General features: G+C 38.8%; 2 protein-coding genes across 6 annotated transcripts; both read left to right on the forward strand.

Moving 5' to 3' along the window:
• The first annotated feature begins 4,111 nt into the window (after nucleotides 1-4,111).
• wipf2a (WAS/WASL interacting protein family, member 2a) lies at nucleotides 4,112-13,843 on the forward strand. Of its 5 annotated transcripts, XM_059529227.1 has the most exons (10): nucleotides 4,112-4,288; nucleotides 4,377-4,462; nucleotides 5,579-5,788; nucleotides 6,065-6,195; nucleotides 6,892-7,024; nucleotides 7,115-7,219; nucleotides 8,577-9,179; nucleotides 11,192-11,398; nucleotides 12,913-13,014; nucleotides 13,123-13,843. In XM_059529227.1, exons 4-10 carry the CDS (start codon nucleotides 6,136-6,138, stop codon nucleotides 13,167-13,169), a joined length of 1,257 nt encoding a protein of 418 aa, XP_059385210.1. In that variant the 5' UTR covers nucleotides 4,112-4,288; nucleotides 4,377-4,462; nucleotides 5,579-5,788; nucleotides 6,065-6,135; the 3' UTR covers nucleotides 13,170-13,843. The 5 variants fall into 5 exon arrangements, with proteins under 5 accessions (XP_059385210.1, XP_059385208.1, XP_059385211.1 ...); XM_059529225.1 differs by lacking the exon at nucleotides 5,579-5,788; XM_059529228.1 differs by lacking the exon at nucleotides 5,579-5,788 and having other exon boundaries at nucleotides 4,112-4,462; nucleotides 7,121-7,219.
• A 2,414-nt stretch (nucleotides 13,844-16,257) lies between these two features.
• On the forward strand, nucleotides 16,258-21,055 carry cdc6 (cell division cycle 6 homolog (S. cerevisiae)). The gene is made up of 12 exons (XM_059529223.1): nucleotides 16,258-16,314; nucleotides 16,874-17,125; nucleotides 17,208-17,477; nucleotides 17,588-17,787; nucleotides 18,755-18,909; nucleotides 19,036-19,142; nucleotides 19,240-19,379; nucleotides 19,464-19,564; nucleotides 19,650-19,720; nucleotides 19,871-20,043; nucleotides 20,178-20,318; nucleotides 20,706-21,055. Exons 2-12 carry the CDS (start codon nucleotides 16,900-16,902, stop codon nucleotides 20,793-20,795), a joined length of 1,674 nt encoding a protein of 557 aa, XP_059385206.1. The 5' UTR covers nucleotides 16,258-16,314; nucleotides 16,874-16,899; the 3' UTR covers nucleotides 20,796-21,055.
• Nucleotides 21,056-21,542: the final 487 nt, after the last annotated feature.

A 21,542-nucleotide genomic window follows, 5' to 3' on the forward strand; every position in this document is an offset into this window, starting at 1 on the left:
AATATTCCTAGTAACAGTGTTGTTTGAACATACAAAATCAATGGTTGTTGTAGAATATAATTTTTTTTATATAATTCATAATGCTTGAATTTGAAATTGAATACTTCAAATGTTATGTAATTTAAATAAACATATACCTTTTTCTGAAGAGGCTATTGTGAAAAAAAAAGTATTTACTTGAATGTTACTTTAAAAATGTCTTATTTGAAATTTTTAACAAAATCTGAATATACAGTCATGTGAAAAAGTTAGGAACACTATATTGAATGGCAGCTGTGGCCTAATGGTTAGAGACTTGGACTAGTTACCCGAAGGTCGCAGGTTTGAGTCTTGGTGCTGGCAGTAGTTGTAGGTGGGAGGGAGTGAATGAACAGCGCTCTCCTCCACCCTCAATACCCATGACTGACGTGCCCTTGAGCAAGGCACTGAACCCCCAGTTGCTCCTCGGGCGCTGGATCTATAGCTGTCCACTGCTCCGGGTGTGTGTTCACTTCTCACTTGGATGGGTTAAATGCAAAGCACCAATTCCGAGTATGGATTACCATACTTGGCAAATGTCACGGCTTTCACTTTTCCCTTGAATTGCATGGTTTTCTGTATCAGGACATCATAAAAAAAAGTTATTAAATATATATATAGGAAAATAAAACCTTATGAACAACAATACATGATATTTCACACTATGTCATAATTTATTTAACAGAAATAAAGACATTGCTTTGCAATGATTTGTATAGTAAAAAGCCCTATACAAATAAACTTGAAAAGCCATGTGTGACAAAGTTAAGACACCTTCACTGTTAACAAGAGTAAGTTTTAAGGGATAGGTATTGCTAATCAATTGCATTTGATTAACTCATCATCAACAAATGTGAGTGTTAACACAATGCCAAAGAGGAAAGACATCAGCTATGATCTTACAAAAGCAATTGCCGTTGCCATTAATCTGGGAAAGTAATATAGCCATTTCCAAACAATTTGAAGTCCATCATTCCACAGTGAGGAAGATTATTCACAAGTGGAAGACATTCAAAAGTCAAGTCAAGTCAAGTCACCTTTATTTATATAGCGCTTTAAACAAAATACATTGAGTCAAAGCAACTGAACAACATTCATTAGGAAAACATTGTGTCAATAATGCAAAAATGATAGTTAAAGGCAGTTCATCATTGAATTCAGTGATGTCATCTCTGTTCAGTTTAAATAGTGTCTGTGAATTTATTTGCAATCAAGTCAACGATATCGCTGTAGATGAAGTGTCCCCAACTAAGCAAGCCAGAGGCGACAGCGGCAAGGAACCGAAACTCCATCGGTGACAGAATGGAGAAAAAAACCTTGGGAGAAACCAGGCTCAGTTGGGGGGCCAGTTCTCCTCTGACCAGACGAAACCAGTAGTTCAATTCCAGGCTGCAGCAAAGTCAGATTGTGCAGAAGAAGAAGTTTCCTGTGGTCTTGTCCTGGTGGTCCTCTGAGACAAGGTCTTTACAGGGGATCTGTTTCTGGGGCTCTAGTTGTCCTGGTCTCCGCTGTCTTTCAGGGCTGTATAGGTCCTTTCTAGGTGCTGATCCACCATCTGGTCTAGATACGTACTGGATCCGGGTGACTGCAGTGACCCTCTGATCTGGATACAGACTGGATCTGGTGGCTACGGTGACCTCGGAATAAGAGAGAAACAGACAAATATTAGCGTAGATGCCATTCTTCTAATGATGTAGCAAGTACATAGGGTGTTATGGGAAGTGTTCCCGGTTCCGGTTTACCTAATTTATACAGCCTAAAAATCCTTTAACGGATTTGGATATTAAAAGCATATTAGTATGTTATGTGTAAGCCAGGTTAAAGAGATGGGTCTTTAATCTAGATTTAAACTGCAAGAGTGTGTCTGCCTCCCGAACAATGTTAGGTAGGTTATTCCAGAGTTTAGGCGCCAAATAGGAAAAGGATCTGCCGCCCGCAGTTGATTTTGATATTCTAGGTACCACCAGACACCAATCCTCCCAGAAGTGGATGTCCCAGCAAATTCACCCCAAGATCAAACCGTGTAATGCTCAGAGAAATGGCGGACAACCCAAGAACTTCACCGCAGACTCTACAGGCTTCAGTTAACATGTTAAATGATAAAGTTCATGACAGTTAAATTAGAAAAAAAAGGGACAAGTACAGCATGTATAGAAGGCTTGCCAGAAAAAAGCCTCTTTTCTCTAAAGAAACATGGCAGCACGGTTTAGGTTTGCAAAGGTGCATTTGAACAAACCATAGGACTTCTAGAACAATGTCCTTTGAACAGATAAGACCAAAATTGAGATGTTTGGCCATAATTGACAGTGCCACATTTGTTCGAAAACTTAAAGAGTGTATAAGCACAAACACCTCATACCAATAGCATGCTGGTAGTAGCCACAGGACCTGGGCACATCACAGTCATTGAGTCAACCATGAACCAAATTGAGGCTGTCTCTCCAGCAGTTAAAGTTCGGCCAAAATTGGGTCATGCAACAGGACAATGATCCCAAGCACACCAGCCAATCTACAACAGAACGGCTGAAAAGAAAAGAATCATGGTGTTGCCCAGTCAAAGTCCAGACGTCATCCTGACTGAAATGCTGTGGTGAGAGTTGTGCATAAACAAATGCCCACAAACCTCAATAAACTGGTTACGCTGCAAAGAAGAGTGAACCAAAATTCCTCCAGAATGATATGACAGACTGATAAAGCCATACTGAAAATTATTACTTCAAGTTATTGCTGCTAAAAGTGGATCTACAGGCAAGTTAATCATAGGGTGTCCTAACTTTGTCACTCATGGCTTTTCCATCTGGTTTTTTTTTTTTTTAATAAATAATGACGGTGTGATATATCATGTGTTGTTCATCATCTGAAGTCTTTTATATAATATTTTCCCAATTTTCCCTAAGACCTGCTAAGGACCAGATATTGTTTTTTATTATTATTCTTATGTCCTAATATGGAAATCCATGAAACTCAGTGTGTTCTAACTTTTTGCCATGACTGTACATAAGAGTCTATTGTAGTCAGTCGTGATAATTTAAAGGCCAACATGGAAAGCTGTTTTGCATACAGCACATGGACAGCAGTGTTTTTATTATTTAGAAACATTCTGGCCCATATAATAATTGACCAAAAAGCATTGTGGGAGGTAAAAATCCCAAAAGATTCACATTTAAGAGAGAGCAAATTAGAGCTAAGTAATATATGATTAAAATTTTGAACATTTCCCATGGACTTATTTGCATACTAAATTGTGATTGGTCTTCTGTCTGTCATCTATTTGCATGTCCTACTGACTGGGATTTTGTCAAGCACATTTTGTACTGTACTGTGTAGATTGGTGTGTGCTGCTGCTGACTGTTTTGGAGCTGTGGCCTGGAGGGTGGGTGTGCTCTCTGTCAGGTGCTGTTGTGATCGTGGCCATGTGTTTGAACCCTGTTCTCATCTTATACCTGAGATACCAGTTTATATTCTAACTATAACTTACGGATGTTAAAAATACTTGTAGGCTAAAGTCATCAAAAAGTGTGAAATCTCAGAATCAAGAATATTATGTAATATGTTAGCCTACATTGAGTCTAAATGAACGAAACGGTTTTAAATTAAAAAAGAGCAAAGTGACTTTTATAACTTTTGTTGTTCAAAATTACTTGAAACCATAAACCATGGTTAGTTTGACAAGTTATTACAAGGAGTGTTGGGCAGTAACTAAGTACTAGAAAGAAAGAAATGTAGCTCAGTAGTGTAACTAGCCTAATTACTGTTGCCAGAAAGTAAGTAAAGTTATAATATTATTTTTGAAAGGAATTCTAACGAGTAATAAATATTTTTTGGGGGTAATGAGGCCACTGAAAATGGAAACATGTAGTTCCTTTAGTCACCATTGTCATCAAATAAATAAATAAAACAAAATGACAATGTGTTTAACGTTTTTTTTTTATGGATTCACAGCATTAACAATAATCTACTGTTGCGTTTTGGCAGATGCTACAATGATCACCACTGCAGCGTGACGCAAGGGGAAAAGGTTAGATACAGCTCCTGCTTCCGGATGCAGTCGGATTTTTTCGGCCTCCTGCTTCCATTTTCTACCGAGTTCGTGATTTCCGGGATTTCGTAGAAGTGGTTTCACAGAAGCCCATGGTCCACGGCTGAAACAGTACGCCCTCAAACATTGGGCAGCGATGTTAAGAGCAGCAAGACATCCGGTTTCGTGAATCTTTGCCTTCTGTGCTTCCGCTTGACGCTGTGAACTGGTCGGAATGAGTTTACAGAGTTGGTCAGTATGACAGCAGACCATGCAGAATACCAGTAAGCTCTCGTCCCAATAGTTACTTTAGTCACCAGTTTTTTTTTCCGGTGGCCAGTCAAACAGCGGATCATCGGCGAGAGTGCAGCCGGTTACTGTTGAACATTAATGCTGTTTGGGACAGGATCGCACATTGACGGAAAGGTAAGATTTGCCAACGTCTTTTACAGCCGTTAGAGTAACACGTTACCAAGTTGACCTGTTTGTTATGTACCCTAACGTTACCTTTTAATGAACACACAAATGACTTTGCGCAAAGTTTTTGCACTTATACTGTTTCACTTGGGTTGTTTATTAATCAACGAGTCGTTTCGACCGGTTTCGTGGACCGATTCGTTTGAAAGATCCGACTCAAAAGAACGATTCGTTTATTAATCACCTTCATTTGTAGTGTTCACGACATCGGTAGTATTTCATGGTTTTGGTTTTAGCTTGAACCTGTATCACATTTCACGATTGTTCATGATAAGAAGTATCCTATGGTCGGTTCAGTCACTGACTGTTTAAGTGCTTGTTGACTCAGTGAGGCATAATACTGTTAACAAACATACACAGCATCAATTTCACAAGCTGGTTTGACTTCTTCCAGTATCCATTAACTTCTTTTTGCTCTAAAATTAAATGGATTTTAAGTCTAAAAACACATTGGTCTGATGTGACAGCAGTTTATAATATTAATCTTTAATATTAAATGCTCCAAGTATGGTATTTGTGTGTCTGTTATGCCTTTAGAGGCTTAATATTTCAGAGGGCCAAATTACCAAAAGCCTCAAACTGAAGGACGTTTTTAGAATTACACTAAAAGGCCTTCTACTTAATAAAAAATATCAGTCAGACAACAGAACGCATGTGCAACACAATTTTCCTCAAAGTTTTGATCACGTGGATAATTTAGATTCTTAGTCGTTGAGTCGTTTACATATCACATATGATACTGCAGGCTTAGATAAGGTTCTGTCACCTCTGGTCACAAGACATTTACATTTACAACCAGCAAACAAAAATGTGCATACGACATCAAGTCTGCACTTTCTTTGCAGTTGACAGCTGTGTAAAGGACATCAACTGCTAATTGGATTAAATGATAGCCTTATTTGACCCCAGGCATTGTTTTTGTGGTCTTGATGTGAACCTTGTGTAACACAAGTTGTGTTACAGATCAAATGTAGTCCGCTGTCAGTTAAAGTGCAGACACTTTAAAGATTAAACTCCTGCTTCCTTACAGTTTTTCACATGTGCTTTTATGCGTGCCACAAACAGATTCTTGCTACAGTTTGGTGTTATAAACAAGGCTTGTCTGATTTGGTAAGTTGTCTGACTTCGGTAGTTGTTTTTATTCAAGTTTGGCGCAGTGCTTGTGCTTCACCCACTTTTTCACATCCATTAGTCGTTGTGTGCCAGAAGATCCTGCTTCGCAACATTCTGGTTAGTCGGCTGTGGACATGTGAGCAGGCACTTCTGCCTGAACTGGTAGGGAAGGAAGATCAACCTGTTGGTGGAAATATTTTAGAAATGTTGTATAGTTACTCTGTCCTGTCCGCCGCTGAGTAGTTCCTGGAACAGTCAGGTGGTTTGGGAGGTACTGTGACGCTACATTGATGACGTTAACCACTGATGAATAGGTCACTGTGATGAGTCGCTAATACCTTTTAAAGCATTTCATTTAATTACCGTACAACCATCTCTTGATTTCCCTGAAGCTGTGCATGGACGTCTGATGGCTGTTGTTGTTCTTTCACCTTGCAGAGTTTTTGTGAGAACCTCAGACCAACTGCTGAAGATTGAGGTGACTGTCGACATCTTCCGAATTTGCCAGGATGCCTATTCCTCCTCCTCCCCCTCCGCCTGGACCTCCACCAGCCCCCACCTTTAACCAGGTCAGTGTACAGCAAGGAGCAGCTAGCATGGGTCTCGTCTCACTTCAGTGATTTATCCTCCTTGGTGTGTCCTTAACTCTTATTTCCTTATTCCAACTCTTGTTACCTTTTTTATATACCCCCCAAAAAATTTGACCAAAACCAACAATTATTAATTTAGAACTATAATAATTTAATTTACTTCCTAAAGTATCATATATATATATTACATATAAAAGCTAATAATCTTATAGTTTAAGAGACTGACTTTTGCACAGAGACATGAGGGTCTGCAGAGGTCCTCTCTATTATATATATATATATATATATATATATATATATATATATATATATATATATTTATTTATTTATTTATATATTTATTTATATATTTATTTATTTATTTATTTATTTTGCATGTTGATTTCACTACATGACTTTCATTTACTGGACCTTTTTAAAATTAATGAGCAGTAAAGTTGTTCCTTTTTTCAATACATAATAATAAAAGATTATGCATTCTTGAAAAAAAAATAAGATGAAAAAAAAATCATTTTTTATGCCCCGCAAAAAAATATAATGAATTTTAATTCAGAAATTACCAACAAATCTTATCTTGAAAGAGAAATTCAATGAATTCAATGAATTGCATTTTTTATGTATTATTTAATAAATGAAGAGAGCACTTTTTCAACATACTAATGTATTTATTTTCAGGCAAACACCACAGCTCCGAAACTTCATCGAGATGAAGCGAAAGGAAGAGGAGCTCTGCTGTCAGACATCTGCAAAGGCCCCAAACTGAAGAAGACCACTGTGGTCAATGACAGAAGTGCACCCATAATTGAAAGTAAGTCATCTGTAGTGCACTACTGCTGAAAATACAATTAATGTTTGAGTGACCCAGCTGACCATGCAGTGTTTTTGTTTTGGCCTGAAGCTCGAGGTGGAGGTGGAGGTGGAGGAGGCGGAGGATTTGGAGGTGGTTCTGGACCAATGGGAGGGCTGTTCAGTGGAGGAGTGCCCAAACTACGACCAGTCGGAGGTATGTTCCCTTTCACAGTAGAGTAGTGTAGGGTTTTTCTTTAGGGCTGCTCAATATGTAAAAAAAAAATAAATGTCTATAAATATATGCTTTAGCATTTTTGGAGTAAAGTGCTATACACACACGTGCAGTTCATGAACGGCTTGGTTCATTTACTGTGAATCGAGCCGTTCTGAAATTCAGATATCATGGGCTACAGAAGTGTAAATGAACACACAGAGACAAGCTTGAGGCAGAAACCAATTGCTGTCAGCCCTGTAAAATAAAATATTGATGGTTTACCTTTTGAAAATAAAGAAAGACAAAAATATTAGTATTGTAATTTTACAGTAAAATGAAATTATTATTTATATTACTCGATTTTTATTTTGCAGTTTTTATTTTACAGTATTTTTTACAATATATTTTTTATTTTTAGTATTTTAAATTCAGAATAATCACAATAAAAATAAAAATGTTATGGTCCTATTTAATAAATCAAAAGCAGTGGAAATGTGGCCTGGGAAACATCTAAGTTTTCTCAAATCGTTGATTGCTAAAAGGATTTAACAGACAAAACTAATCTTCAGAGTTTGAAAAAAATGTACATTTATTTTTATTTTCTATACAGATGCACTAACCAACAAAACACCCCGCTAACTCTAGAATGATTAAGGCTACGTCCACACAAAACCAGAGCTTTCCCTGTCCTGTCTTTATCTTTTCCCCTCATCTCAAGAAATATCTGCATCCACACAAAACCGACACAAAATGATGTAGTACACATGCCAGACCAGTATGTGGCACTGTAATTCTGCCACAGAGATACACTAAAAACAGAGAAGAAGACTTGGACTATGCGCATAAACCTTGCGCGTGCTATACAAACGAACATGGAACAATACATTTATTAATCCGTGTTAATGTTAGTTAATAAAAAACAATCGTTCAGTGTTTGTTCATGTTTTTTTGCTGTTACGTGACGTAGCGGTGTCTAGGTGACTAGGGCTGATGATGTCATCGCTTCAGAAAATATACGTATTCTCTGTCCACACGAAAACGCAAGGGCGGTGTTTTCAGATTTATCCACTCTGGGACCCGATTTAAAAAATATCCGTTTCACTCTCCCAAAACGGCGGATCCGTGTGGATGAAACACCTATACGATACAAAATGTATGCGTATACAGCTAAACCATTCTCCGTGTAGATGGGTCTTAATTTTTTCCAATTTAAATGGTAAAAATCCATGCATTTCATAATTTTTTTTTTCATATCGCAATATATTTTGCTGCAAAGAAAAATCACAGTGTTACTTTTTTCCAATTTTGTTCGGCCCTAATTATTATCTGAAGGTGTTTTATTAATGTGTCCACACAGACAGCTCCGTAGGAAGGTCAGCGGTGCGGCCGCCTGGCTCTAGGCCTGCAGTACCTCGTGCGCCGGGTCATTCTGAACCAGACGGCTCCAGTCGCTCCACACCTCCAGAACAGGCACGGAATCAACGTCCCTCTCTGCCAGACTTCTCCAAACCATCTGCTGCCAGCAGCTCCTCAAAACCCACCAACTCCGCTCCACCTCCACCCCTACCATTCGGTCGCGGTGGCAATCGTGGACCCTCCCCAGGCCAACAGGGTTCTGGGGCACACAGTCGTGAGAAACACTTTCCAGCACCACCTGCAAGCAAGGGGCCTCCACTGCCACCATCTTCTCCTCGGGATGGGCCTTCAAGACATCCCCCCGTTTCATCTCGCTTCTCTTCATCCTCCTCCCCTTCCTCAAATGCACCTCCTCCTTATCGTCAGCCGACTAATGCTGCAAATGGTGACTCGGCCCCTGAGTTACCACAGAGACGAAACTCGCTGAACAAGAGAAGCCAAGCCAATGCTAACGTCCGTAGCCAGGCTCCCCCTCCTCCAACCCCCGCCCAGCAGAACAGACGACCTGCACCACCATCACGTGATCCAGTGGGGCGTAACACAGGTAAAATCCAAGCTGAAAATTCTCTCACTATAGACTTTAGTCAGGATAGCGGTATGTTTTATTTCTGATGGAAATGAAAACAAGGCTGTGAGGATAAAGGTATGGTGTGTTCAATGCATTATACTGTTGTTTACCATCATACTGACTGTTCAGCTGATTAAATGTCTTTCAGGGGAGGAAAAAAAATTCAGTCGAAAAAAACCCACAAATAAGATTTGAAAGAGTTGTGTAGAATTATGTGATCTAGGACAATTATATAGCGAATGCCATTGTAAAGACTGTATATCTATCCATCACAGCCTCATTTTCATCCATGTTAAAGGAACACTCCACTATTTTTGAAAATATGCTCATTTTCCAACTCCCCCAGTTTAACAGTTGAGTTTTACCATTTTCTAATCCATTCAGCCGATCTCCGGGTCTGGCGGTATGGATTCGGAAATTGTAAAACTCAACTGTTAAATTCTAGGGGAGTTGGAAAAAGAGCATATTTTCAAAAATAGTGGAGTGTTCCTTTAAATTCAATATGGCATCTTACTTGACTAAAGCCTATAGAGTGTATTAGTGCCTGGCCACTTTTTCGGCGGCCTTGGTTCCTGAAACATTTTTCGCAAAAGGATTTTAAAATCTTCGTTAAAGAGTTATAAAAAATAATAACTAAGCCAACCAGCTAGAGGGTGAATCACATCAAAGGTATTTTAAAAAATATGACAAAAGACAAAGGTACAAGACTGTGTACTTAACAGCATTAAGAAAAGAAAAGAACTGCAATCACGAATGGTAAGATCAAAAATTAAAACAATGAAAATATATAGACCTATTGATAAAAATCTGGCGGGTTGATGGCTTCAACAAAAGTGTGTACCATTTATTAACAACCTCATAGCTCACAGTAGGTCTGTTTTATAAGCAAAGACCTGCCCCTCTTGGTTACTGGTGCAGCGTCCGACAAGCCATGGCGCTCTCACGCCACACTTCATGTTCTCACGTAGTGAAAAATACATTGTGGAGTAAATACGACACTGACAACATGCCGACAGATAAGACAGAGCAGGTTACATCAGGTATGAAACAAAGTCACTGCTTTCAAATTTTGTCATTTTTTTTTTAAGAAATTCAAACAAAAAATGCTGTTTTGTGGCTCTTTAATGTGTCATGACAGAACGCTGTAGCGCCTCAGCTCTATCAGCACATCTCTTCCTCTTCAGTTATAGCACAAAATGAAGATGAATGAACGTCAGAAGATTTCTTGTTTCAACCACGGAAAGACATCAATACATTTTACAATCATTTTTTGTTTTCAAGTTCAAGTCCACGATGTTAATCTACTCTCCTGCCTGGTTTGTTTGTCAGACAAAATGGCAGATTCTGCGTAATGATTTAACAGATCACCTGTCAATCAAACTCCTGGTGAAGGATAAATTGCTCTAAAACCATATGAACAAGTTTTCAAGTTTGCAGAAATGTAAGCTCTAAAATGAATAAAAAGGCACCATTAAAATCTCCAAAAATATTTTAACATTGGTCTTGTACACTGTAGCTGTACGATAGATTTGTGTAAGAAACAGAATGAAATTTTGGTCACACAAAGCTGTCGCAAGGCTTCTGAAAATTTGAAATTTAGCTAACAAATAATAAATAATATATTTGTAGTGATTTTATGATGCTGCTTTGTCATTTTTTTGTGCTTGACAAAAGTGATACACCAAAATTTTGACAACTGAAAATATTTGGCCGAAAAAAATTTTTTTTGGTTTTGGACAAAATAGTATTGGAGGACCAAAAATTATTGACTGAAACATTTTAAAGACATTTTATTAGCTCTTCTCTGATGTGTTTTGATTTTCATCATATATTTAATGCACACAACATGGATAATCTACAAGACGTAAAAAAAAACTATTCCTAAAGTAGCAATAAGTAAAATTTGTTGGGCTGAAATATCGAGAGGATGCTTGTTGAGGAATAATATAGTAAATGTAGACCTCTTTTAAAATGAAGTGTTCATTCAGCTCCTCAGGTTCCTCCTCATACATCTCGTAACGGGGTTCGGGAAATGCCACCCCCTTACCGTGGGCCACAAACATCTTCTGAACCTCCTAGTCGAGGGAAGCCCCCTCCTCTCTCCTCTACTGGACGCCAGTCTTCAGGACATGCACCTCCTCCTCCTCCACCTCTCCGCAATGGACATGCGTCATCTGCCCCCAAGTCCTTTTCTGGTGAGTTCCACCAGTTCATTCTATTAGTTCCTCATTTGTTTGCATGTGGGAAGTGCTCTTAGATCAGAACTTTGATTTTGGTTGTGGATCTGTAGTCTACTGTGCGTCAGCACATGAAAATAACCCTGAAGTCAAATGAGCTCGCAGTAATTCAAATGCGGCCCACTTATTTCCTCATTTCACCGGTCAACAAAGCCTTCTTAGAACACAGAGATGTTATACCAGATAAGTAGTTCTGAAAAATAAGGTCGTCATTTTACCCAATGACCTGTTACTGATCATTACTTTACAAAAACAGAGGTTTAATGTAAATCAAACAGGTGGGGATTCATGATGGAATTCAGGCATGTGCAAAGGGGGGTGCGATGTGTGCCTGAGCACCTGCCCCTTCCCCTCGATGCCCAAAGTGCCCTTTTGCCAAAGCAAATGTTTTAGGTTTTTTTGTAATTAAACACTTTTGTGAAGGGCTGTCCAATCTAACTATTAGTAAAATAAATGAATAATAATTTAGCTGTAAATAAAATGATTCACTTGATGGCCTTTCACTTGACGATCTCATCCGGGACGATTCCACACATTAGTCATTTAGCACACTACACATCCGCGACTGCCGATGAGTGGAGTTCTCACGCGAGTGGTGTGCTGCTTGTATATTTATAGTATTAAACAATTAGTATTTTACAAGAACGACATGAAGAGACTATGCACAGCTGTTGGTTATATTACTGTTTTTTCAATGTTTCATAAATGCTACTACGAACATTTTTCCCCATTTTTATCACAGAATGAGGCAGGAAATATATTTTATAGTTTCTATACTAAATTATATGTCAATCAGTACTGCATTATTCATGTAGTTTATTTATTTATCACCTGGAGATAACTTGGAAAAACACACAAACCATATATTTCCGCAACGTCTTCACGTTTCATCAGTAAAAACGTTTCTGCTTTTTATTCCACTCAGCTACAGTGATTTTGCCCATATTAGGGATTTCCTGCACGGCATAAGTTATTACTTCTATGAGTTTGTTTTGGACTTTCTGCGCGATAGTGCCCTCTGTCTTCGTGTATGAATGAAACATGCACTGCATTGAGAGAGTTCAGCACTCCTGATTATTCACATCTCCTATTGATACTGTCTCTTTGAATTTTAAATCTAGATTTAAATCTTAAAACCTCGTGAACATAACTGTCTGAATAAAGTGTGGGGGACTTATTAACATTTTATTAAAATGCAATATTTTTTATGTTATTTGACAAACTATTCATATTTTGAACTATTATTATTATTACAGTATTTTTTCAGATTGTCACGTTTCATATGCTCGCAAAAACATTTGTGAAAAAATGGTTCTAATAGCCACATTCAAAGTTAAATTAATGTGCTAATCTTGACATGGTAGTTAAACATCAGCATGTGCAAAGCTACTTGTCCACTACATAGCGCATAAAATAGTTTTGTCATTGATTGATAAATGTTTTATATTCATTAAATGTCTTTCTCTTCTCAGATGATTTTGAGTCCAAGTATTCCTTCCACCCAATAGCGGACCTTCCCCCGCCTGAAGAATACAGACCCTTCCAGAAGATCTATCCCAGCCAAAACATCAAGAGTAAAGACCTTACTTTTAACTTTGACCTATTATATATCCATAAAGATAAACCTTTTCAGATTCTGTTGTACACATTTCCTCACGTCCTCTTTATCTTTCTTTCTTCAGCTTTAGTGAGAGGTGTTCCTCCACTGCCTCCAGTTGGAGGAAGATGAACACTGTTCAGAGAAGTGAAGGACCACAAAAAACTGACTTATAAACACATACACAAACACGTACATGCGTACACAGTATGTATTTATGTGTGTCTGCCACACAAACATTAATTACACTTTCAGATACATCTCAAGATGTGACATCTTTCATAGGGCAACACTATAAACACCTACATGATATCTGACCACTCCAGAATGCTGTACCTCTAGACCTAAAAACACTGTGCAATATTCCTGTGCTGCCTAGAAATGCACCTTTCAATATTTTCTCAGATGACAGCGCCACAGCAATGCGAGAGCATACAACTCCAGTGAACATGAAGCTTGATGTGTACATTACAAAACAAATTCTTTTTTATTCAATGACAAAATGTGTAGCACTTGTAAATTATTGATGGCTATGCATATCAGACAATCATGTCGTTTTATATCTTTTTATTCTTCTTATTTTCCTTTTATTTCCAAATCAGTCAGGAATGAGTTAAATTCTGAAAGTGTTTGCTTACACTGCAAAGGCCATGAAACAGCCTTGTACCTTGTTCATTCCACAGCTGTGTTTTCCTCCTCACACTACAGAGTAAGAAAATATAACGGCCAGTATGGTCGCGTAGGTTTTAAGAGAAGCTGATTTTAAAATAAATAATAATAATAATAAAAATATTCTTTTTGAATCTAAACGATTTTTTTTTTTACTGACCAAATATACACTAAGTGCCTTTGGATCTGTTGGAGACTTGACCTTGTTAGAGATCTGTGTTTTTGAAACCGTACACAAGTAGTGCAATCTTCTGGCTCTTCTGCACACTTCCACCTGCTAAGGACCAATGTTTCTGGGTCATTTATAAACTGCATTTTCATAATTAGTGTTTTAAATCTAAGCTGAATTTCAGGAAATCCATTTTAGTAGATTTTGTATAAAAAACTACATTTTTTTTAATGAAGAGACCAAGTACTTTAATAATGTTATATAGGAGTATAGAACTGTATAATTGGGATTTGGTGACCAATCATTCTGACTTTCTGAATGTCTTAAAATATGTGTCATTGTAATTCTGAAATAAAAGGTGGGAATGGGCATTAAATTGTGCTTTTTTAAAATAATGACGATTTGGCGATGTTTGTTAATACATTTTGCTTTATAATTGGTCTTTCACATTTACACAAATGATTAAGAATCGGAGTCAGGTATTTCAGAGAGTCCTAGAATTTTTCAAGTCTGATAGTGGTTGAGGGCTTGGGATTTTCATAGGACAAACAACAGGGATGGGGAGGCTGAGACAGGAACCTCTGGGCCATGAGAGGATCTTCTGGGATCACAATGACCATGACACTTAAAAGAGACTTTATTTGACTTTAAATTTTTACCCATGTCACAAACAACATTTGTGACCCTGGAGCACAAAACCAGTCTTAAGTCTCTGGGGTATATTTGTAGCAATAGCAAAAAAATACATTGTATAGGTCAATATTATTGATTTTTCTTTCATGCCAAAAATCAATAGGATATTTTATCAAAACTTAATTTATGTTTAGTAATAAGAACTTCATTTGGACATCTTTAAAGGCGATTTACTCAATATTTAGAATTTTTTTTTGCACCCTCAGATTCCAGATTTTCAAATAGTTGTGTCTCTTCCAATTATTGTCCCATCATAAAAAACCATACATCAATGGAAAGATGTATAAATCAAAGTTGACCCTTATGAGTGGTTTTGTGGTCCAGGGTAACATATAAAAACAAATACACAAAACAACAGGGAATGTTGTAGATGATCTAAGGCTCACACAGTAAACCAGGAATGGTGAAGGATTTGCTCCAAAGCAATCTGCTGGCAGCATTCGGCAGAACGATGAGAGAGAGAAAAACACAAGAGTCGGATTAAAACCTTGAACTTTACAAATTGCACACCGGCTCAAAAGAAGACCATGATCCACTACATTTTGATCTAAAGCAGGAAATATCAACCAGAAACATGATTCAGCCAAATAATAATTAAATATTATATACGAATATAATGATGATTCTTCAGTTTCGATAAGGTTTATGGTAAATTATATCTCCACGAATGGACAGTCATATACTGAAAGAAAGATAACTTTTTTTTTTTCTTCTGGTGGTGCACATAGTTTTATCTGTTTAAAGATCGGACAAATGTCTTGGAATTGCTTGTACTGCTAACTCTGTGGCATAATTCATGTTCATAAATGTAAAATTACTGAATGTATGCCCAATTTTAGGGTTTTAAATTTTTTTTTATTGATCTAAAACTGTTACTTATCACTTAAGAAGAAAGCTGCTAAAACAGCTGTACTGATAAAAAAATTTATTTGTTTTTCGGTTCATATTTTTTTATCTATTTGTTTAGGCCTAATTATTTTATTAGACTACCTAACACTGTTTTGTATTCTGGTTTTGTATATACTTTATTGCTCTGCATCAATTCAAGTCATATGTTGTTCTTTTAAATACTATTTCTGTATGTATCCCCTGTGAGTGTTATATGTTTAATTAAATTAAAAGAAAGAAATATGCATAACATCCAAGCCAGTTTTTTAGATGAGTAAAAACGACAAACCCATACAAAATGGGCATAAAAGACCAAAAACTTTCAATTAATAGGAGCTAATACTAATAGTATGTCACAGATCAGGAACGAGAGAAACCAATGTATAATCGAATATTGCAACATTTGTTTTTTTGAGTGCGTGCGTGAGACACAAATGAGCCTGTCACTGTGAAAATCTGGTCTAAACACCTGGATGATTAAAATAAATTTGTCAAGAGTGGATATTGATGGTAGAATGAATACCTGTCTTCTATATATACACATCAAAACTTTCTTAATAACTCCCGGGAAATTCTTTGCGCCAAAATACCAACAAAGAAATACCCGCCATTACAGTCAAGTCAATGGGGGAAGGGACTAAGAATCCTATTGGTTCCTTAAAACCAAAAGGAACCCCGACAGCCAATGAAATGCGCTGTCATGAGAGCCACGTCACACGCCAGCGCGTCAGCTGTTCAGAGAAGAGGTCAAGGCAGCAGATTTGGCGCTAGTTTGACGGCGGGTGAGAGTGTGTGCGGTGATGAGCTACAACTTGTGACCATCGTAGCGATTGTCAATCCAAATTCAGGTTTATTCAGGTAAGACATTAAATATATTCGTTTTATAGTTCTTAAAAGATTATTTTGCAGTATTTTAAAATAGGATTTTTCAGTGTTGTTGTGCGCGTGAACAAACAGCTTGGCGCCAAATAGCCCACAACAGGCATGGCTCACTTAACTTATAATTTACAGTATTTGTTGAACATGTACAACTGTTTCTAAAACATTTATTTGTTAATGTACTTATTTTTGTACCGTGAAGCATTTAGCAAAATAAGTAACTTAATCACAATGTGCCTGTTGGTTCAAACAGTCAATACATTGATGGTGATCTTTGATCTGTGTGATTCTGCACAAAATGGGTTAACGTTAAGTCTTTGTTTTTTGTCTAACTTGATACAACTACAACCAACCCCCAACAGCTTTTAGGTTAGTATGGTTATGTTAATTACTATGGCACCTCAAGTGTCTTAATGAAAAACTACTACACTTACTTGCTAAATTCTTGATGGGTTATCTCAGTTTCCTCCTCAGGCCGTTGTGCATTAGAGGTTATTCATCGCTGATTTAAACTAAGTCACTGTGCTTTTTCTTTCAGATCTGCTTCCTGGTTTAAACCTAAAAATGCCCAGCACTCGCTCCCAGAATCAGCCCACCATTCAGTTCCCCCGAAGGAAGTCTTCCAGATTGGGTTCTCGCCCTAAAAACTCCTCTGAGAATGCAGTGGACGTCCAGGCCATTCCTCTGTCCCCTAGAAAGTCGCTTGCTGTCTGTTTGTCTCCAGGGAACTCGGTGTTGAAAAACACCTCTTCGTCTGAGAGGCTGCCTTTGAGCCCCCGCAAACGTACAGGTGTGTAACTCGTCACCTTTAAGCAACCTTTATGATTGTTGTTCTTACAGTAATGTGGCATGCCTTGAATCTTGGTTTTCAGGTGACGAGAACGGCTGTAACCTCCCGCCGTCTATGCTTGGCTCACCTCCGAAGCAGCGCTGTGCACCTCTGTGCTCCCCTCGCAAACTGTCCTTTAATGAGAACACACCGGTCCTCTCCTCACCTCCTCGTCCCACACCGTCGTCACCCAAAATTCCCCTGTCTCCTGTTTCACGTCCATCGCCAAAACGGCTGCAAGAAACCCCCTGCACAAACCCGATCCCCCGAACAGAGGGAAAGCTCCCTGTTACCCGACTCTTTCCTGTAAAAAGTATGTTTTTAGTGTTTGTTGGCTAATTTGCTTAAATCTATTTAAATCTGTGTCCAGTTGTTGATATTTGATAGGTAAACTGTGTCTCTGTTGTGGTCTCTTTCCTGCAGAATCGGGCTATCAGAGTATAAAGCAGGCTCTTCACACTGCAGTCCCTGAACGTCTTCTCTCTCGTGAGGCAGAGAGAGCTGCCATTGTCTCCTTCCTGGAGAACCATGTGGTGGCAGAGAAACCCTCCAGCCTCTATATCTCTGGCGCTCCTGGCACAGGCAAGACCGCCTGTCTGAACTGTGTCCTCCAAGAACAAAAGGTGAGCTCAAGAGAAAATGTGCTTGTTTGTAACTCTAAAATCACTTTAGATTACACTAGTGATTAAAAGTTTGGGGTCAGCAATGCCCCGTCACACTGCGATTCTGGAAAATACACGGGTAATGTGTCCCGGCAGGTGCTAGAATTTGCACTTGCCAGTGATTAACCGGAATCTGTGCGTGCGTTCACACACAACCCTTAAAGACACTTGACATCAGTGTGTGGCCTTTAATGTATGAGTAGAAAACGCTAGGCACGTTAACTTTCACTTAAACTGGCGAAGGATCTCGGCGTCAGCGCGGAAAGTGAGGAACTAACTGATCTCTGCTTCATTAGTTTACACACATTTTTTCGTCACAAACGTTGATCTGCCTTCAAAACACCTGGTAAAAGAGTCGCGCGATAATGTGCGTCATCACTACGACACACCCTTTACGGCATTAGTTCTGGCTTTTGTTCACACAGTGCTGGTTCTGGGACTGAACCCGGCAGTGTTACTAGGTCCCAGACCCGGGATCTATCCCGGGACGTGTTTGCTTTCACACAGAAGGCGGCCCGGCAATTTTCCGGGTCCGACGTGCAGTGTGAAAGGGGCTCAAGACAAGCAAGATGCATTAAACTGCTGTTTAAAATGGTTATGGTTTTAATTGCATGCAGTTCTTGTGAAATTTCAAATTTAAAATGTATTAGTTTACACAAAAATATTAAGCAGCACAACCGTTTTCAACACTAAGTGTTTTTTGAGTAGCAAGTCAGTTGATTTATTATTTTAAAAATGTCGTCATTTCACAGTAGGAAATATTTTACTGTATGTCTTATTATCAGCATAGGAGGCTTCTTTTAAAAAACCTTTTTTAAAGGAATCTTCCCAACCCTAAAGTTTTGAATGGTATTGTAACATGAACTTACAATTAAAGTACACACAAAAACCATGGTGCTTATGATCCGCTGTCTTCTCTTGTTTGAAGGCTCTGTTGAAAGGGGTTCAGACTGTGCTCATCAACTGTATGAACCTGCGGAGCTCACATGCCATCTTTCCATTGCTGGGAGAGAGATTGGGGGTTCCAAAGGGCAACAGCGAGGCTCGGCTGGAGAAACTCCTGACCAGCTCTGGGCCCACTGTGTAAGTCAGCTTGCATGCGGGCAGGGCTCCTTATCCGCTAAATTGCATGAAGATCAGTTTTTGTAGTCTGATTCAAACAGGCCTTATTTTTTTGAGTAATTCCTGTGGTGTTTTTGTGTGCAACAGCCTGTTGGTTCTGGATGAGATGGACCAGTTGGACAGCAAGTCTCAGGAGGTTCTCTACACCATCTTTGAGTGGCCTTACCTGCCCAACTCTCGGGTTTGTCTCATTGGTAAGACTGTCATGTGTTTTTCTTCCCAACTTATCAATCTTGAATGCAAAGCGGACTGTTCTGAATGTCTGCTTACTGGTGAACTTTGACCCCTTAGGTATTGCTAATGCATTGGACCTGACGGACCGTATTCTGCCCAGACTGCAGGCCAAGCCACACTGCCGACCCAAACTGCTCAACTTTCCTCCCTACAGTCGTGAGGAGCTTAATGCCATTGTTCAAGACCGGCTCACACAAGTATGCCTAGTTGCATATTTCCTGTTATCCGTACTTCTCCAAACTCAATTTCTCAGGTAATAATACATTGCTGTGTGTGTTCAGGTATCAGGTGAAGGCGTTCTGGATTCAGCGGCAGTTCAGTTCTGTGCAAGAAAAGTGTCAGCTGTGTCAGGAGATGCCCGCAAAGCACTTGACATATGCAGGTAAGGGAACAGGGTTTAAACTGCGGAAACAAGAGTGTGACTCTTAGTTTTGAGAGGTCCTCACACATTAGTGTCTATCCATCAGGAGGGCCGTGGAGATCGTGGAAGCAGCTGACAGGTCCAAAATGGCTTCTGAACCTGCAGCCGGCCCTAAAGGTAGGAATTACTGCATATTTTCCAGAAAATAAGTTGTACTGGAACAAGATTGCATCAATACATCAGAGTGTAAGTCCTTATGTTATCACAAGGATAGATTGTCTATAGAGAAAAAGAAATAAGGGATTTGTCTCTCTTTTCTTGTTGCAGTGTCACGGGTGAGCGTTCCTCAGGTGGCACGGGTTTTGACTGAGGTGTACGGTGACCGCATGGCATCCAGTAGCGGGGATGGCGAGAGCTTCCCTTTGCAGCAGAAACTTCTGGTCTGCTGTATGCTTCTAATCGTCCGTAACGGCAAGAGCAAAGAGGTCCAGTTGGGCAAGGTGAGTCAAACTTTGATTGTCTCTATATTTTAAAATGAAACTCATTTCCAAGCACTGTAACTTCAGTGTTCAGAATCCATCGAGGACGACGTGAGAAGTGATTCTGGGGCTGATAACCTTGTGTGTTTGTCCAGCTGTGTGAGGTGTACAGTAAGCTGTGTAAGCAGAGGCAGGTGGGAGGAGTCGGACAGACCGAGTGTTTGTCTCTCTGCAGTCTGCTGGAGAGCAGAGGAATCTTCACACTCAAAAAGGCCAAGGAGGCACGATTAACTAAAGTAAGAGCAGTTTTGAATCATGAATAGTATGGCCTTTGCGAAATCTTGATTTAAGCCCAGTTATGCTTCAGCTGTTCATGTTCTGTGAGGATCTGTCCTCGTAATGCAACTTTTGCCATCAAGAGTGTGTGCATACGTCAGTGCACAGCCCTGTTTTGTGTCCACGTACATCAGCACAGGCACGAGATGAGTGTTGAGAGCGATTGAGTACACTAGGTGGTACTGTGCATGTGTCAAACTCTAGTATACTTCTGAAGGCTGTGCACGAGACCGAGCAGAATGTGGATAAAGTATACCTGGGCCTTTTAGGTTTTCAGTGAATCGGTATCTTGATTCATTTAAACTTAATGAGGGATCTAAATTTCAGTATGGCTTTCTCTTTTCTAGATCTCCCTGAAGATTGAAGAGCGAGACGTGGAGAATGCTTTGAAGGATCGAACTCTCCTTGGAAGCATATTAGCGGCTGGTCTCCCATAGATTCCATGAGATTTTAACTTTTTTTTTTTAATTTAATTTTTTATTCATTTTACTTCTTCCCCTCATTTATGTATTTTATATTGCTTAGATGTGAAAGTCTTGTTTAAAATGAAATGTGCTGTTTTATAGAGTGATGATTGGATCCAAAAGGGTTGATTTCTCCATTATGTTTGTGTCAAACATTTGCCTGCCTTTTTAAGTTTATGGATGTTTTTTAATATATACATTCTTAGATTGGCATAAACTCTTCCAAATCAAAACAGAAGACTTTGCCTTCTATTTTATTTTGTACATGTTTTGTAATGTTTCAGTTTTAATAAACCAAAATGTACACACGTTTGTTCCAATTGTTTTTTTTTTGTATGTAAAAAAAGTTCTAAAATTTTTAAAATGACATTAAAACTACCCAGTCAGAGAAGTTCTGTATGTAAATGTTATGATTTGCCTACCTTTGCATGATGGTGTAGTTTGTATATTAAACTTTTTAAAAGCTGTGTTTGTAATAAACAAATCCTTTATTTGGATGCTTTGAACTTTAAGCCATTACTTCTGGTCAATCCATCAACATATTTAAGAACTGGTTTCACTTGCTCTGTGCATATTTCTCTCCTGATTCAGTGACTTTTTCACTAAGTCACTGGACTGGAGTCCTGAGGATTACTTGTGAATTATGATTTTTATCAGTTGTTTGGACTCTTACTGACGGCACCCATTCACTGCAGAGGATCCACTGGTGAGTAAGTGATG

This window comes from Carassius carassius, chromosome 38 (genome assembly GCF_963082965.1).
Source record: "Carassius carassius chromosome 38, fCarCar2.1, whole genome shotgun sequence".
NCBI classification, from domain to species: Eukaryota; Metazoa; Chordata; class Actinopteri; order Cypriniformes; family Cyprinidae; genus Carassius; species Carassius carassius.

What these genes read in the sequence shown, in the direction of transcription:
- wipf2a (XM_059529227.1), top strand. Translation starts at nt 6,136, where the DNA reads ATGCCTATTCCTCCTCCTCCCCCTCCGCCTGGACCTCCACCAGCCCCC. An exon ending in CAAACTACGACCAGTCGGAG is followed by an intron (nt 7,220 to 8,576) that starts GTATGTTCCCTT and finishes GTGTCCACACAG; the next exon opens with ACAGCTCCGTAGGAAGGTCA. An exon ending in TCCAGTGGGGCGTAACACAG is followed by an intron (nt 9,180 to 11,191) that starts GTAAAATCCAAG and finishes GTGTTCATTCAG; the next exon opens with CTCCTCAGGTTCCTCCTCAT.
- cdc6 (XM_059529223.1), top strand. Translation starts at nt 16,900, where the DNA reads ATGCCCAGCACTCGCTCCCAGAATCAGCCCACCATTCAGTTCCCCCGA. An exon ending in ACCTGCAGCCGGCCCTAAAG is followed by an intron (nt 19,721 to 19,870) that starts GTAGGAATTACT and finishes TTCTTGTTGCAG; the next exon opens with TGTCACGGGTGAGCGTTCCT. An exon ending in AAGAGGTCCAGTTGGGCAAG is followed by an intron (nt 20,044 to 20,177) that starts GTGAGTCAAACT and finishes GTGTTTGTCCAG; the next exon opens with CTGTGTGAGGTGTACAGTAA.